This window comes from Lutra lutra, chromosome 1, assembly GCF_902655055.1.
Source record: "Lutra lutra chromosome 1, mLutLut1.2, whole genome shotgun sequence".
NCBI lineage: Eukaryota > Metazoa > Chordata > Mammalia > Carnivora > Mustelidae > Lutra > Lutra lutra.
Genome location: NC_062278.1, coordinates 70,917,826 through 70,936,851, shown reverse-complemented (window position 1 = coordinate 70,936,851; position 19,026 = coordinate 70,917,826). Strand labels below are relative to the sequence as shown.

General features: G+C 38.8%; 1 protein-coding gene across 4 annotated transcripts in view; it reads left to right on the top strand.

Annotated features, from left to right (window-relative positions):
* Window positions 1-19,026, top strand: part of SLC9A9 (solute carrier family 9 member A9) — a 577,794-nt gene that overhangs the window by 269,789 nt on the left and 288,979 nt on the right. For all 4 annotated transcript variants that reach the window (XM_047727082.1, XM_047727072.1, XM_047727098.1 and 1 more), the window contains exon 9: window positions 5,514-5,602. In XM_047727082.1, coding sequence (XP_047583038.1) covers window positions 5,514-5,602 — 89 coding nt within the window. The remainder of the gene's footprint in view (window positions 1-5,513; window positions 5,603-19,026) is intronic.

The following is a 19,026-nucleotide window of genomic DNA, read 5'->3' as shown; positions in this document are numbered from 1 at the left end:
TCCCTGGTAGTATAAAATGCAGAATCATGGGCTCCACTCCAAACCTACTGAAGAAGAATCTGCATTTTACAAGATTCCCAGGTGATTCCAATGTACATTAACATTCCAGAGGCATTAGGTGGAGTTTTGAAATCTCTCTTGCCTAATCCAGATTCTTGGGCCATAGCTGAGCTTTCAGGTGGGGTCAAGAAGATTCTGCTGCAGGGGGAGGACAGTAGGATATGCTGTAAATTAAGCATAACCAGGAAATGACAAGGACAAGCAAAACAGAGGGGTAAGAAACAGCAAGGAAGAAAAGAAAGGAAGTGGGTTTCTCTGAGGTGAGCTGCATCTGTCACTTGGACACCAACATCAGAATTCACCGTATTCAATGTCCTTTGACCTGAAAGTTCGTGGTCTAAAGACTCAGAAACATCTTTTTTCTACACAGAGGAGACTTCCTGAGTTTATCTTTAAATCTCATAGCTCACTTGAAAAAAATTAAGTTTTTATGATTAGAAGGTATGGTAATGATGTGTTTTAAAATTTTATTTTACAAGAGTTTTCTCCCTAAAAGGATAGTTGAATGTCCAGGAGTTTATTTTGTCTTTACCTTTTGAGAAAGTTAAGCTGGCCACCTCTACTCAAATGTCTAAAGGTTTCATCTGGAACCAGCATTAGTTCCTCATCCTAAAAAAAAAAAAAATAAATAAAGGTAAAATTGAGATGTTAATCCTAGTGAATTAATAAAATAGTATATAGGAAATTGATAGACCCAGGGAACTGGAGGATATCCAGACCCTTTATGAAAAGAGTTTTTTTCCCACAGCAGCTCTGGCAGATAATCATTCAAACATTTGGTTTGGCCCCAAAATTTCAAATGATAGGGAATTTCTCACACTTTAAGGCAGCCACACTATAGGATAGTGCTCATATTTTGGAAAGATCATATGATTCGGAGTCAGAAGACACATGTCCAAGTATAACCCAAGCGTCTTTAATAGTTCTAGGCTTAACTTATTTCCTTCCTCCAAGTCTCTTGTTCTAATCTAGTGGATCAAACTCACACTTTTTTAAAATGACAATTTTAACCATAAGTAGAATTGAAAGGAGACTGAGTCCAGTCCTCTGGGACTTGGCACAGCATCTCAGCTGCCACTGGCATCCTCTATTGTCCAGTTATGACAGGACGATATGGGGAAAATCTTACTTCTAGGTGATAAAACTTCAGTGGTTTCCGGGAACCATCAATGGTTCGAATGAGAAGGGACACACAAGTGAGTACTGGTCGGGATTCTGTCAGGAAAAGAGAAACCAGCTGGCTATGCCCAGAGTTTAATGCGGGAGATTAGGTGTACAGATGGTAGAGAGTTGAAAAAGTACAAAGGGGGCACTGAGGCCATACAGGTAGTAATTGCCAGAAGCAAGCGTGAACCCTGGGTCAGGAAGGCCAAATGGAAGAGAATCTATAAGTTCTTAAGGGGGAACTGCTGGAGCTTTGACCCAGACCTCTGAGGTCACTGGCTGGCTATTGCTTTATCTGAGGAAGGCCCATGAGGCTGGAACCAACTGGAAGCTATGGTGAAGAACCACTGCTGAGATGCTGCTGATGGGAGCAATAGGCAAACAAGAAGGCAGCAAGGCCTTTTCTCCTCCCCTTACATCCCAGCCTCCCTCTGGGGCTCATCTCAGCAGAGCTTAGCAGGCTCTGGAGAAGGAAGATGCGGTCTGCAGAGCCCCAGCCCCTGGATCATAGGGAGAGCACAGGCAAGTGTGTTTGGAGCTGAGACACTGGTTTGCTGACTCACACAGAGAGCACTTTGTGCCCTCCATCCCCCTGTAGACCCGAGAATCTGAGATCCAGGCATGTAAGAGAGTTGCCTAGGGCCCCACCTAACAGTTGGACAACTAGTGCTGGCAGGCATAGGGATGCAAAAATACAAAGACAGCTAAAATGCACTTTCCAAAAAAGATTGTGTTTATTCATTTGAGAGAGAGAGAGAGAGTAAGCATGAGAAGGGAGAGGGTCAGAGGGAGAAGCAGACTCTCTGCCAAGCAGGGAGCCTGATGTGGGACTCAATCCTGGGACTCCAGGACCATGAGCCAAGCTGAAGGCAGTTGCTCAACCAACTGGGCCACCCAGGCGCCCTAACATGCACTTTTGTAAGAGAGAAAACCCTCAACTCCGAATCCACTTAAATGGCAGAGAATTTAGAGGTGTATTTAGATGAAACATTTTCAAAATATGTTTTGGCTTGTAAAAGTCATACTAATTACAGTAATTTGTGTGAGTTAATTAATACTAAGGTATAGAATTATGATTATGTAGGCTAATGCTGAAGGTTAGATCAACTCAGTTGTTATACTTTAATTACAACACTAAGCCTCTGGTCATATAGCCACACTTCTCATTTGTTTGTTTGTGTGACGCATCTGTATACACAACTCAAAAAAAAAAACAAAAACAAACAAAAAAAACTATTAGCAGAGGCATTGCCTGCTAGTGTCCTAATGGAAGCAAGGAAACGAAACCAGTAGAGCTACTAGAGAATGTATCCTCAAACAAGATACCAGCCTCTTTGGATATATAATCTTCATCATCATATCTCAATTTCTCTGGGACATCAGAAATGATATTTTTTAGATGGCTTAAGATTACCTTAAAACATTCACAGATGGACTGGTACAGGCAGTAAAGCACAGGGAGTTTGTTAAATTTTTGAAATCTCAGTTCTGCCACTTTCAAGGTGACCTTAAGTAAATTACTTTTGTTTCTTACTTGTTACATGGGAATAGGAATATGCATTAATTTATTCAGCAAATATTCACTGAATGCCTACCATGTGCCTGGCTTTGCTCAGAGGGTTAGGGACCAGTGAATCCCCCTGCACTCAATGAGCTTTCCTTTGCCATTCTGGAAGGCAGAAAATAAACACAGGAATTTACAAAATGTTAGGTGGCAGTAAATAATCTCAAAAAGAACAAAGAAAGATAGGCAAATAGAGAATGATGGAAGGGATCATTTTTATAGAATGCACGCAGAAGATGTGTCTGAGAGTGTAACATCTTAAGGGAAGGAGAGAGCCATGTGGATATCTGAAGAGCTTTCCAAATAGTAGGAATCAGAAACTGAAGGGCCCTGCAGTGGAATGTGCTTAGCAAGGATAGAGTGTACTGCAAGGGATGAGTATAGTAGGAGATGAGCTTAGAGACCTGTGGGAAGGGAAGAAGGGGGCCAAACTAGATCCTACAGGGCCTTTTAGTCATGGGGATCTATTCCAAAGTTTAGGGAAGAGAACTGACATGATCTCACATGATCTCAATTGTCTTAAAAGAACCACTGTGGCTGGATGGAAGCTAGATTGCAGGAGCCTTAACAGGGGAGACAAGGGGACTAATCAGGAATCTATAATCTAGGCAAAAAATAACAACGGTGCCTTGGAAAAGGATGTTAGGGGAGGCAGTGTTGAGAAGTGGCTGGATTCAGGTAAGTTTCAAAGGACAAGACAACAAAATCACTGAAATGCAGAGAGAGGAAAAGTAAAGGGTGATCCTGAATTTTTGCCTGAGCAGCAAGAAGAATGGAGATGCTATTACTGAGAAGGGGAAGACAGTAGGAAGAGCTGGTTAATAGTACTAAGCCTATTATGAAATAATAAATCAATGCAATAAATAAGATGATGTAAAACAACAACAACAACAACGGTGCGTTCTTGGCCCGCCATAGGCGTTCAGCCAGACTTAAATCCTCTCCCTCTCCTTTATAACACTTCTTTGTTACCACTTCTTGTTCTCAGAATACATTTATGCACTACACCCTTTTTATTCACCACCACTCTGCAAATCAATATACAATCAAAACGTTTCCACATCAGTGGGAGGGTCAGCTAAACCTCACCCAGAAAAATCTCCATAGGACTACAGAATCAGCAGAGATAGGTAAATTACATTTTTAAATAAGGAAAGAAAAATATTTGATAACAAAACAACATGCATGGCAATCTTCCTAGTGCTTCAAAGTACTTAAAGTGCTTCAGTACCCTAAAAGTTTCCCAGGTATTGGTTGTTTTTTAATAGAATTTTTGTGAAGAGTAATACACAATGTTTATAAGCATCCTTTTCTTAGAATTTTTGAAGAAAGGCTAAGAAACTGAAAAGTTACCCAAAAATCTATAGAATGCTTACTGCATATATATTTCTTGGCAAAATTTCCTAGTCATTCTGTTGCCTAAAATTTTGAAGCAAATTAAAAGGATATAAGACATGTAAATGTCTATGCACTTGTATAAGTAAATATATCTTAGCAATACTTTATCCAAAGTGAATCCAAGTAATAACCACCATATAAATAGAAACATACAGTCTAAGTACCAAAAAAAAAAAAAAAATTAAAAGCTTGGTTCTTTAAAATTCTTTATTGTGGATTCATTTGCGATGTCAGTATTCAGTTCACATATCTCTATACTCTTAAGAATCATCAGCATTTAATTTATGAGTGTTTTTAGTTGGAAAGACTCTGCTGCTTAAAATTCAATTCGATCCCCTTGGTCTGACTTGAGGAATACTTACATCTTATGTTTTTCCCAAAGCCCTCCTCTATGCTCAATTTCCCATAATTAATAGAATCTTTAATCCAAAGTATAATGCCATCCCCACCAATTGCCTACCCCAACTCAGGGCTGATAACAGAGAATAGCAGCCCAGAGACAAATAACAACGTTTGTCTCATGGTTGCTACTCCTCTATCCCCAGGGAACATCTAGTGTATGTATGGCTTCATGTCGCATAAAGCTAGGTATACTGATAGCTTAAGAAATCAATCCTGCAGTCAGCCTAGAAGCAGCTGAAGGCTCACTGTAGGAAGGAAGCACACAAGAACAAACCAGCTTACCTTCAAGGAGTGTGTGCCTTGGATGTACTCACTAAGTTCTTCAGCAGCAGAAAATAGAACTCCCAACTTTGACAGGGAGGCACAGGGCCAAAAAGGACCTTTCTCTCATGCTTGGCAAGTAGAGGCATTGGCAGGGGCAACAAAACCCTTATAGATTTCTTAAGTTTGTGACTCATGGTTTTCAATACTAAATTATGTATGATGGGAACCTCTTCAGGTTCCTCAGGATACCCAGTGAAATGCAAATGTTTGAGTGAGTGTGCCAGCATTTAGGATAAAATGCAAAAAAAGCAGTTGGCACTAGCTATGAGAAGACTGGAGTTGCCCACATAGTCTTTTGTTCATGTTTCCCCAAGTATAACTTTCTTAACTCATGACCAGAGAATCATTTATCCTCAAGAAGAATGTACTTCTTAATACTTTTCTTTAGGTTAATCCTGTAGGACCCATGTTTAAAACAAGTAGAAAGGTGTACGCCAATACAAGATCCTTTTAATTATGAAGAACTGACAATTATGGTAATAATTAGCAGTTTTAACTCTACTGACATCAAGTCCCCCTCTTCTTCTAGCTGATGTGGCCCTACCCATTGTATTAGATGGGAAAGAAAATTGGTTTTGACTGGTATGTTTTTGAATTTCAGGAATAGTTGCTGTTCTCTTCTGTGGAGTCACACAGGCACATTATACCTACAACAATCTGTCGTCCGATTCCAAAATGAGGACTAAACAGGTAAAAGAAAAAATTCACTACAGCCTTTTCTCTTTTCACAGTGTAATGGTTATGTTGCAATTCTGCCAATGTACTTGGAAAGAATTTCATTAGTGAAGGAAGAAAGTAAGCTTAAGGCTTCATTATAGGTTGGATATTTATAGATTTTTTTTTTCCTCCAGGATAACCATTAACAATTCTCTTGGTAAGCAAAAATATAGTTATAATAGTCTCTCCCTCCTGAGAAATGTGGAACATAGACTGTCAGTCTTGAAGATGAAAGGCCCACAGTGGGTAATAATTCACAGTCACTTACATCTAAAAGCATTATAAAGCATGTGAGATAGGGTAGTTATATAGAGAGAAGGAAATGAAGAAGAATAAGGAAGTGATGTTTGGTCTTTAATTGGGTGCTTTCACTTTTAAGTAAACTCAGCTGCTAGTTGTCACACTAGCAGAATATATCTCCCATATGCCAAAAACACATGTGTTTGGATATTTGTACATGAACCTTCATAGATTCCTTACAAAAACATGCTGCACAGCCCCTCTGCAGCAAGAACTATACTAGATACTAAGGATAAAAGGACATGGGATATGACCTTGTCTTTAGGGTTCATTACCAAGTCTGTTGATGAGGATAAGGATGTGAAAGGAACAATTAATTATCCACAGTGTAATACGGATTGTGATAGAAATATCTGTATACGATGCTTGGGGAGCACTCATTAGAGCATCCTTTTTAGTTAGGATTGGGAAGATGAAGAGAAAGTTTCCAGAGATGATATCCAATCTGAAGCTTGAGATACAATAGAAGTTAATTAGGCAATCATGTGGGGTCTAATGAAGGGTGGGAAGGTAGCATGAAGAGCATTTGAAACCAAAGTTGAGGATGAACAAAAATCTCTGAAGCAATTGATTGAAGCACTGTAACTAGTTCTGTGTGGCTAGGGAATGGGGTATGGCTACAGTGAGGGATGAATCCATAGAGCGAGAGACCAGTTTACATAAGGACGTCCATAGCTTGTGAAGGAGTGTTTCACCTTTGTCCTAAAGGTAATGGGGAGTGTCTTAACCAACACAAATGTATTGTATGAGAAATGTAGAAGTCTAAGTTCAAGGTGTCAGCAGGATTAGTTCCTTCTGAAGGACTGTGAAGGAGAGTCTGTTCTATTCCTTTCTCTTAGCTTCTGGCAGTTTTCCAAAAATCTTTGGTATTCTTTAACTTGGAGACATGTCATCTTACTCTCTACCCTTCATATTCACATGGCATTCTCCCTATGAGTGTCTCTGTCTCCAAATGTCCCTTTTTTATAAGGACATCAGCCAGATTAGAGGCCCACTCTTCTCTAGTATAACCTCTTTTTAACTCAACTAATTATATTTTACATGACCCTATTTCCAAACAAGGTCACTTACTAGGGGTTACGACTTCAACATATGAATTTTGGGGGTGCCTGCATTCAGCCCATAACAGGAAATCACTGAAGTGTCTGAAGCAAAGTGATTTTAGGATAATTGGAGTTCCATTTTTAGAAATATGACTCTGGTAGACAAGAGGAGCATGGATCAAGTGATATTTGTATCAGTTATCTTTTGCCGTGAAAGAAACAACCATACAACCTAACCTCAGTGGCATCCAAAAATAACATTTATTTCTTACACATCTGCAGGATTTAAGTCTAGAGTGGGCTTGGCTGGGGCATGTAGCAGTACCATCCGTCTGTCACTCTTCGCCTAGCAAACAAGCAAGCCCTAAGGTGCAAGTCCATTTCAAGCCTCTGCTTGCATCACATTTTCACATCTTATTGACCAAAGAACATCACATGCCTAAGCCTAAGGTCAAGAGACTGACCAGGTCACCAGCCCACAGTGGGAGAGTGCTGCAAGGTTATATGGTTAAGGAGTGTGGATAGAGAGAATAATGAAGAATTGGACCAAATGATTGCAATCTACCCCAAAATACAAATGGAGGCAGAGAATCTTCTATTATAAGCCCAACAATGCAGAGGATATTTAATGTGATGTTCGGACAATGGGGGTAGAAAAAGCCAAAGTGACATCTGAGCAAAATGTAATTGGCCAGGAATTCCTAAACAGTTTTTAAAGACCTACCTTAAAGCTATAAAATGGTAATTAGTTTCCTCTGTCTTTGTCATGTCCCAAGCTTAGCAGGCTGTGACCCTACCTCCCACCTACCTAGGCCTAGGTCACCCTTCCCCCTCTGACCATCAGGGGAATCATAAAGACATAATTACAGATTTTTTAAGGACCCACAGTTTAAAAAAAAATGATACCAATACCTAGCAACCTCCAATATAATATCCTTTTAATTATAGAGACTACAGCATTCTCTAGGGCTTAAAGGGAAACATCTTGGGCTGTTTTTTTCTGACCTTGACTGGTTCTCTGAGCATTTGTATTCTGGGGAACTGAACTCTGGTTAGCGACTTGCACTTTTAAGTCACGCTATCTAGACTGCTCAGCAGAACTTCAAAGATAACTCATCTCATGGCAAGACAGCAACCTAGCACCTAGGGGAGACAAAGCCAAAATCAGTGCACCACAGCCTTCTGTTCTCTCAATGATTTGACAAGCATTCCCTAATGGACTTCTAGCATCCGGTTTTATAATGCTCTCCTTTAAGGAAGGAAATTTTTATAAGTTCATTCTTTAACATCTGATAATTGCATCCCTCCATCTTTGTTTCCCCCTTTACCTCCCTTCTTGGGTGTCTAATTCATAGCAGGAGCTTAAAGAATGCCTTCCCTTCTTCATTTCTTTTCTCTCAGGATTTGTCATTTTCTATCTCTTTTTCCTCATTATATATATATATATATATATATATATATATATATGGCATATATACATATTTATACACACATGCATACCTCCATGTTCATATTTTCCACACTCGTGTACAGAGTCTGAGGTCATCCTTTGAAAGAAATGAGATCCCAGACCTTTAATTAACTTCACAGAAAAGAAGCTCATGGCCACATCTGTACCAGTGTAGCAAACAAAGCTCAAACTCCATGTGGGAAGCCAATTACAAATTGTAAAGAGAGGTTGAGGCAGTATTATAGAGGTTACCACTATGTCCTCTCTGAAACTGGGGAAGATTTGCAAGATATTATTTGATAATACATGGTTATAGAGAGCAGTATCTTCCTCTGTACCTCCCCACACTGTGTTCACTGTTGGTGAGAAAAGTAAAAGTAACACAGGCTCTGTGCCTCTGTCCCCGGAACTGTTTAATGGGGACAAAGGAAGTCAGTTAGTCAAGTCTAGGGACACTCTATGAAAATCTACTTTGTATTATAAAATTCAAAGGTGATATGGTTTCTAAAGAAATTTTATTCATGGACTGGGCCTGTATCAGCTAATCCAATAGCTACATCTGGATACAAAGACTTTTGAGAATTATATATCCTTTATAACTTCAAGAACTAGAGTGTCTTTTTTAAATTGCATTTTCACTTTAAAATATGTTTTGTGAATTGATTTTCACTCCAACTTATGAAAAAACATGTAACATCACTATGTGTTAGGCACAAAGCAGCATAATAGAGACACTTGGATGCTGTTACTCACTGCAAGGATTTATATTTTGATAGCAAATCATTCTATTAAAGACTATATGAACATGTACAACAATCCCTTTCCTTAGACTTGCAGTGATTTGCTTTCTTTAGGGTATGCACACCTAGCCCTAGAAATAGACAAATACTGTAAGCCCTGACTCTTGCCCCCAAACTGAATACTGCTAGAGGTACTCAAGATGGACATTAGCACATAGCAGTACGTGAGCCTAGAAGTCTCACCTTGAACCATCCAGAAGACTCCATACAGACTCCATAATACTACTCACACAGATCCCAACCTGCCTTCCAACCCTTTCCTCCTCCATGCCTTCACTTGCTAAACTGGCCTAGATGCTGATAATCTGGGCCAAACTCCAGGGTGTTTCCAGAGCTATCTTTACCTTGCCTGAGGCTGACTTGCAAAACCATGCACTTCCCTACCAACCCTTTTAACTAGAATTTTTCCTTCCCTTCCTGCAGTTCCCACCTAAAAATTATTTTCAACAGATACACATGAGCCTATAATATTTTTAAATAATGAACATGTATTATACATTAACATGTATGAAGTCATTATTTCATTTACTTACTACTTATTTTTTTTTTAACCTGAGAAGTAGCTCTCCTTATTTTCACTGCTTACCTTCATTCATTTAACTAACATTTTTTGAGAGCCTATTTTGTGCCAGTCACTGTTCAAGGTGCTGGAGTAGAAGAGGGAACAAAAAAGAATTTCTTCTAGTAGAGGATGTATTTTTTTGTAATCAGAATAAATATGCTAGATATGTAGTATATTTATGGCAAGTCATAAGGCCAATAATAAAGTAGAGAAGGGACTTAGGAGTGTAGGTATGGGGAGTCAGGTTGCAATTTTAGATGGGGTGGTCAGGGAAGTTCTCAGTAAGAAAGTGATACTTGAAAGAAGTAAAAGGGAGACTTATGTGGACATTTGGAGCAGAGCTGCCCAGAAATTGAGAACAACAGATATAGAGGCCACCTGAGGCAAAATGACCAATGTGGACCAGGAGGGAATATGACAGACAGTATCAAGGCAGTGACACGGACGGGGCATGGAGAACCTAAACAAAGTGAAGAATCACTGGAGGCTTTTAAGTAAAGGCATTGCATAATATGATTTAAATTTTAAAGAATGGAGGCGTCATTTATTAGTCAAAGAGCACTGCAAGACAGCAGGTTTGAGGGACAATTCAAGTAGAGCGTTGACTTGTTACATTTGAGATGTGTATTGGTCAATAAATGGAGCCATTGAGTAGCTTGTTGAGTAGCTCCATAGAATTCTGGAGTTCATGAGAGTGGTTGAGGTGAGAAGTATAATTTTGGAAGTCATCAGCATAGAGATGATATTGAAAACATGAAACTAGATGAGATGTCTAAGAGAGAAATGGGGAGAGATCCAGAAATCAAGCCTTGAGGCACTGCAATGGTAAGACACCGGGAATAAGCAAAGGAGCTTGAGAGATAGTAGCCAGTAGGGAGAAGGAAAATAAAGAAAATATGGTGTCCTGGAACTCAAATGAATAGAGTGTCTCAAAAAGGAGCATGATAAGTTATGACAGATTCTGCCGAATGGTCAAGTAAGATGAACATGAACATCACTGATGACATTGATAAGAGCCATATTGGTGGAGTGTCAAGGTAAACGCCTAATTATAATAGGTTCAAGAGAGGATGGAAGGAAAGAAATTGGAAACTGCATTTATGGACATGTCTTCCAAAGGAGTTTTGCTGGAAGCAGGGAAATGAGATGCTAGCTAGAGGGAGAAGGGAGGCTAAAAGAAAAATCTTTTTATTTTTAAGGTGGAAAAATAGCAGTACTTTTGTATGATGATAGGAATAACCAGAAAAGAGAAGACTGTGTGGTAGCAGGTTTGCAAAACTTGTAAGTGGCAGAGGCAAATTTTAAATTTAGATCTTTTGACTTTGTAGTTCAAACTATTTTGCCTGTTAATAAATATGTTTTTCTTCTTCAAAGATTTTTATTTATTTATTTTCAAGATTTTATTTATTTATTTGAAAGAGAGAGACAGAGTACATGAGCAGGGGGAGGGGCAGAGGGAGAGAGAGAAGCAGGCTCCCCACTGAACAGGAAGCCTGATGTGGGGCTTGAGCTTAGGACCTGGGGGTTCATGATTCTAGGACCTTGGGGTTCATGGCCTGAACCAAAGGCAGATGCTTAACTGACTGTTCCTGGCACCCCAGTAAATATTCTTTGATTAATAGATGCAATAGCAGGGATTGTGGGGCATAGCATCATTTATTCAATAAACCTTGAATGGATGGATAGATGAATTAAAGAATAAATGAATGGCGATCTTTATTATACTTTCAGTTAATTAAGTTAATGAGTCATTTATCTTGTATTTAATTCTATAATCTTTGAAAACCTGGCAATCTTAGTGCATTTTAATTTTTTTACTAAAGTATAAATTGGGGTTGACATGGATATTTTCATGCAGTTGTTTTTGAAAAGCCAGATTCTTTGTCTAGCATTTATGAGCAAACAATGGCATCTTCATTATAGCACATTCTTTCCAGATGCTTATTTTATTTCTATTCCACCCAGATGATATTTTGAGTGTTTATCATTATTGAATGGAAAGGCAGCAATGCAGATCCAAATTTATATTTCCAATAAGAAAATGGTGCCAAGCTGGATGTGCTGTGCATGACTTTGTAAGAAAACTCAAACAAAAGATCTGGAATGTGGGAGAGGTCATATGATATGGTAGAAAGAAGACTGAGACTCCAGAATGCTGTAATTTCCCCCTCGTCTCTACAACTAATGGTGAAGGCCTTGGATAATTAATTTAATACCTGTGAACTTCTGTTTTCTCATTTGTAAAATGAACGAATGACCTACATGACTGAGTTTTAGGGATCATGCTTTAAATCTAAACTCCTGTGACTTGATATAGAGCATAAGATATGCATCTGGTTCCTTCTCCCAGACTAGGACTGGGCAGAGATCACTTGCTTACAGACTGTAATGCATGAGGATGGGGGTGGGGGGAGATCCAAGTTTGCCATTGATCTTGAGGACAAATTGTTGGGTAGACCATGTTTAATGAATTGTCAAATCAAATCTAAGGATGAAGCAATCAAAAACCAAAGTCCCCGATTCATCCTGGGGTGAAAAGTTTCACTGAGGGCTGGGTATTTCCTATGGAAATCTCTCTGTTCCTGAGTGGTTGTAATGGCTTTTACTAAAGACTGTCTATATCCTTGAGGTGGAGAGTACAGAGCTAATTGCTCCCACTGAGTCTCAAAATCTGACCAAAGGGGGCGCCTGTGTGGCTCAGTGGGTTAAGCCGATGCCTTTGGCTCAGGTCATGATCTCAGGGTCCTGGAATCAAGTCCCGCATCGGGCTCTCTGCTCGGCAGGGAGCCTGCTTCCCTTCCTCTCTCTCTGCCTGCCTCTCTGCCTACTTGTGATCTCTCTCTGTCAAATCAATAAATAAAATCTTAAAAAAAAAAAAAATCTGACCAAAGACCTTTCCAGCTTTTCAATTCAAGCATGGACTGATGGTGGACTAAGCGCCACTGAAGATACCATGCGAGAAGCCAATGAGACAAAGACAAGTAAGACCCAATTCTCATCCTTAGGAGTTCCTGATACAGCAGGGGACACACATTTGCATAGACACACATGTGTACATACATGTATATGCACATGCTAGCACACACATGCACAGACAACAACCCCACATGACAAATGTTAACACAGAGGGATGTGCAACAGGTCATGGGAACCAGATGACTGAATTGCTTCCTGGAGGCAAGGTGTTCATGGGAAGCTGATTGTGGATTGGATGTTTGGATAATTAGAAGATTATCAGACAGACCTCATGGGGGATGAAAGCAAAGTAGTGAACTCTGACTGGGGTACCCTTGGGGAAGTAGGTAGGAGTGTTTTGAAGCCACTGATATAGGTTGGGGAGCAGAAAGGGAAGGACGTGGGAGAGAGCTGAGAACTAAAATGAAGAGGTGATTTCAGACAGAACTTTTAGTGTCTCACTGTGCTACATTTAAGAGAACTGTATCCTATAAGGCTAATAACTGCCTAAGGCTTTTAGGCATAGAAGTGATGATGATAATCAGATTTGTGCCTTATAAAGATAATGAAGATAGCATCATAAAGGAAATGACAGCAATCTACGACATCCATCTCACTGCTCACCACACTTTCTTTTGATAAACTACTTATATATATATAAAACATCTAAATTTATCTTAAGTTACTTCTGTACCTCTAGACCTATTTTTGTCCTAACTTCTTTGGATGTTGTGTTCTATATGAAAAGTTATGGAAATTTGCCATTTGATTTTTGCCTTAAACTTAGGAGTTCATTAAATACTTGCTGAATTAATAAATAAATGAATGAATGAATGAATGATGACCATTAACATTCCAAGACAAAAAATAGAGGGGAAACAATATATGCTAATTAATGGTTTTATTTAATTCTGATATGATGCATTAATTTAAATGTAATGAGTTGGATGCATAAAGCAAATGTCTAGGGTAATCCTGAGATACTGAAAGAAAGATCAAGCACAATTCCATCACTTGTGTGAGTTTCCTGCAGTGTACCTCCACCTTATTGATTTGCATTACAGTGGTTTTTGATTATGGTTTTGTGCAATTTTTCTCTGTCAGTTTTAACAAAAGCAGGCACGTTCCATCCCAGTTACCTGTTCCAAGGCACAGTGGAGAGAAAGAGAGAGAATGTCATGGGCAACAATGCCCCTGCTTCCCTGGCTTCTGAGAAGTAAGATCAAAGATATCTTCATAAAGCATAGAATTGCCTTTTTTATTTTGTTACTCTAATTACATTTCTTTTGTCAAGATTTCTACCACTTTTCTTCTTCCTTTCATTCAAAGTACCTTTAAAAATGCCATCCTAGAAGAGTTGAATTTATAAATGATGGCAAAGTGTTTAAATTTCTCCTTAGCTAAGCTGATGATTCTTTTCAATGAAATCCATTATATTGTATAAAGGACATTTAGTAGTTCAGCTAATAAGTGTTCTTTTTGAAATGCTAATGAGAGTGGAGCTCACACATCGTGGCAAGAGCACACTGTACTTTCAGTGCCCAGAAAGAATTCTTGTCTATGAACCCTTACTCCACAACCAGTATACATTATAGTAGGGGTCCCAAATGACCATTTGCCCCCTCAGTTGTGGATATGTCCTATACGCCAGATACTGAGGCCCAGGGAGAAATAAAGCTAAGTAAGACATGAACTATGCTTTCCCTTGAAAATCTTTCATGTAAATTTTTTCTTTGGTAAAGCTATAATTGTACTGTAACTTCTCAATTAAATCTTAGCTACTCTTTTAACCACACATCTGTGTTTGTTTACCATAGTATATAATTGCAGTTGAATTTTTTAAGTCATAAAATCCAGCAAGTTCAGGGGCACATGGGTGACTCAGGTGGGTAAGCATTCAGCTCTTGAATTCAGCTCAAGTCATGATCTCAGGGTGGTGAGATCAAGCCCCGAGTTGGGCTCCAGGCTAGGCGTGGAGCCTACATAAGGTTCTCTCTTTGCCCCCTCCAACTCCCACCCCCGCTTATGCGCATTCTAATAAAAAAATTGAAGAAGTTTAGAGTGAGGTGGTACTATAAAGATAAACTTTTAAACCCAGAATTGTGTTGAAGGAAACTGATTCCCAAGGAAGTTCAATGACTTGGAGGGGTAGAGTCAGTTCTCCCACGCAGGGGCCAAACTAGACCTAAATCAGTGCTGAAGGGATAGCAGCCTTTGGTGTATTAATTATCTCTTGCAGTGTAACAAATTACCCCATAACTTAGATGCTGAAAACAATAAGTTTTCATTATTTCATACAGTTTTTGAGGGCTCTGAGCCCATGAACATCAGTTTGGCTGGGTAGTTCTAGCTCGTAGTCTCTCATGATATGACTAGACAAGCTGTTGTCCAAGGCTGAAGAATCTGAAGATTTGAATGGGTCTGGATGACACACTACAAGATGGCTTACTCACACAGCTGTTGGTAGAAGCTTTCCATTTTCACCATTTGTCATCCATAGAGCTAGCTGCTTGAGTGTCCTCCATGATATGAAAGCTTACTTTCCCTCAGAGCAACTGAAACCAGGAAGAGGAGAGGGAAAGAGAGGAAATGAAGAGAGTAGAAATGACTTTTCTTAACTGTCCTCTGAAATCACACACTGTCACTTCTACCATAATCTGTTTGTTAGAAACAAGTCGCTAAGACCAGTCCACACTCAATGGGAGGGGAATTAAGCTCCATCTCTTAAAGGGAGGTGTATCAAAGAATTGTGGACATATTTTAAAACTACCACGGTGCCTGATGATATTTTTGGAAATGATTTTTTGATAATGGTTTCAATTTCTTATATGGTTGAATGTTCAGGTTTTCTACTTCTTTCTATGTTAATAACAATTGTTGAACTCTCTATTGTGCATGGCATGATAAATATGTGTCTCTTAAGTTATCCCAATTAATATTCACTGAAAGATCCATGAGGCAAATACCACTATGCGTCACATTTTGCAAAGGATAGAGTTGTGCATCATAACCCATTATTAATTTTCAATATTGTTTTAATACATTTGACTATATACCTTTCCTATAGAGAATGATGTGTATGTATTTCCTCCCTTTTTTAACTTACAAAACTGCATATTATACCAATCATTTTAAGAAACAGCTCTTGGATTTTCTTATCCATTCCACTACTATTTCCTCTAATTCATTCTTCTCCACTTTATCACTATTATTGTCCTTCTTCTCCTTGGGCTTCTCTTCTTCTTCCCTCTTTCCTTTAATAGAAGGTAATGAGCCCAAGTAACTTTTTCCCTGCTGACCACCACTCCTCCCTTTGCTCTTCTTCTTCCTTAGCTTTAACACTGGCTTCAAAGGACCTTAATAAGGTAGAACAAAAAAAGTCTTTTCGTTTTCCACCGAAGTACTGTTGCTATCACTTCTGTTCTGTTCACCTCTTTATCTTGTGATAGATATTTTATTCCATTTTGCTAGTTGGTTTTCTTTTTTTTTTTTTTTAATTCATCAGTATTCCACACACTGAGTATTATTAGTTGTTTTCTTATGCTTCTTCATCACCATGGTAAAAAGCCATATTAGAGTCACCTAATGGGACTATCTTTATCTCTACACAATAAGCAATATCTTTATGGCCCGTATTAATTCACCTTTAAATTTCTTGCCAACAAGATTTCAAAGTCTTCTCTTACTTTTTGTCTTTCTTATCTTCCAGAACTCCAAGAATGTATACTTATTTCATTTAGCTTTTTCTAAAATTTAATTTTCTTAATACATTTTCCCCAAAATAATGGCTTTGTATTCTTTATCACTATAAAGAGCCTCAGCCCCTCAGAGATGATCCTCTGTCTCCCTCTTACTTTCATTCTTGCTCTTTGTCTCACTCTTTTTTTTCTCTCATTCTTTTGCCTTTAGAAAACAAAACTAAACAAAATACTATCATAAACACTTGAATATCAACATATAAATATATATTATCCATGTCCTTCTATGTATGGGTCTAATTCAATGTGTAATGGAAAAACTTATCTGAATAGGGTTTAAAAGATTGACTGGCTTGGTCCTTGCTTTAATGACATTCAAGACAGATGGTTGCTCATTACCTTAAAATTTCTAAGGATGGCAATGGTATAACCCCCTTAAATAGCCCATTATAGTTTTATTACCCTGTTTGATAGGTGCAGGTATGAAGGGCTTCAGTCTCATAATGGCATTTTGGGATGATAAATGGAAATTACTGTAATTTTTCTACTCATTTTAATTAAATTTTATTGATGCAACACAGAAAACATCAAGGCTGAATACATGTGCTATAGTGTGTGTTTGTTAAAGAATGTTGCCAAATTTAAGGATGCCATTTCCTTGATGGTCTTGAAAGTTGCAGCAAATGGATTTAATAAAATGTTAAGTCTTTGTGCAATTCCTTCAGAAGAGAAATTGAATTGCTTGTGGAGACAACAGCTCAAAAATCCAAAGAATCCCACCAGTGGAGATATGATAGAGAACCCTGATTAAAGTACCTAAAAGGGAAATCTAATAAATAAGAATAAAAATTTGATTTTAGGAAAGTCACTTAACGTAATTGTTCTGGGTTACACTGAGAAAGAACTTGATTGGAATCAGGAGTGACTGATCTGTTAAGGGAGAAGAGAATGTCCTTTATATTGGAATTGCTTTAGCAGTGAACATCTAGGTAACAAGCTATTCCTGACATGTTTTTCCATTGGTTCCAAGCTGTTAAAAAAATTATGCCTGAAGACTTACTTCTTTCCCCCTTTTTTTCTGTGCCTTACTCTATTCAAATTAAAGTTTCAAGGACAAATTAGAAGGACAAAATATCTGATCAAAAATAAAGGAATTATCCTATTGGGAAAGAATGTCTAATCTCTTCTCAGTCACTGCAGGTAACTGGATTTGCACAACTCTTCTCTTCCCCAGATATCTGTGAAAATGTGGTCATTGGAACACAGGTCTGGAGAAAGGATTATTTTTGGTTTCTAGGACTATGACTTCATACCCGAGGACTTGTCATCCTCCATCTTGTTTTTCCTTTCTAAACATGCTATTCTTATGGTAGCATAAGGGTCCACAATATAGGGCCAAAGCAGAAGATCTTTTGGCCAACTAGAAACAGAAACAGAAGGGACTGCAGTTAGCACATGGGATGAGAACCAGCGAGTTTCAGAATTCTGAGTTCTGACATAGCAGGTTTCTGGACAGTAAATGTAAAGTTCTGTGATCAGCCCCCGAGGTCTCTCCCTAGGGCCACAAAGCAAACTTACAGCTTAACTTTTTATGTCCTTATGCAGGTGTTCTCAAATGGTGGTCTGCAGGCTGGTGTTGTAATGATTCAGTTTAATGACACTGCCTATACTCCTTTCTGGCATAAATTAATAATTTACACTGCCCTCTTAAGGAAAACACCACCGTTCTTCCCTTTGTGCTGGTTTATTGTTTGGTTTGGGGTTTGCTTTTATATACCAAGTTGAGACAGGTAGTCTACAGGAGTCTTTTTGTTTCATCCAAGTGTATTAGAAACTAAAAGGGTGTGAGACCATCTAACCTTCCAGAGAAAAGTAGTCTGATTTTTAAGGGAACATTTCTTCCTCACTTGGTCCTACTGAATGTTTCATGTAATGGTTGGACTATTGCCAGGTGTCAGATATACAGGCCTGCGGAATAAGGCAACAACACTTTACTAAAGGCTCCAGAATGTTTTAGACACTAACACAGGTGTATAGCCCTAGTTTCTGATTTTCCCAAGGTCCAGGAAACTCAAGGGAAGGAATCTGAATTTCATTTGTAATTGTCATTTAGGTATGTGGAGATGTGAGAAAAGGATTAATGAAAGAAGTTAGACAGAGAGAGAAATAAGTAAACAATTAAGAGAGAAATTCCTGTAAATGGGAAGGCATCTGGTACATCCTGAGAATCAGCATCCTCCTGTGGAACCCTGGGAGAATAAACATTGCCCTTCCCAACCCACTCACCTGCTGGCAAGCCTGCACTCTGAGGGGAAGAGCACTAATTGTAAAATGGAGGTAACAACATTGTTCACTTACAGGACCCTCCTCTTTGTCCGGAATGTTGAGTGGTAAACTTGAAATAATTTAAGCTAGTATCCAAGGAACTCTACTAGATCATCTCTGAAAGAAATAGGCACCAAAAAATATCCTCCCCTACCGACTGGAGAGAGAGATAAGTGGCAGAGACCAGGAGTCAGGCAGGAATAGAGCTTCAGGTGTCAGTGGCAGGTGCCCCAAAGAGTGAATTGCAGAAGGCAGGTGGCTGCA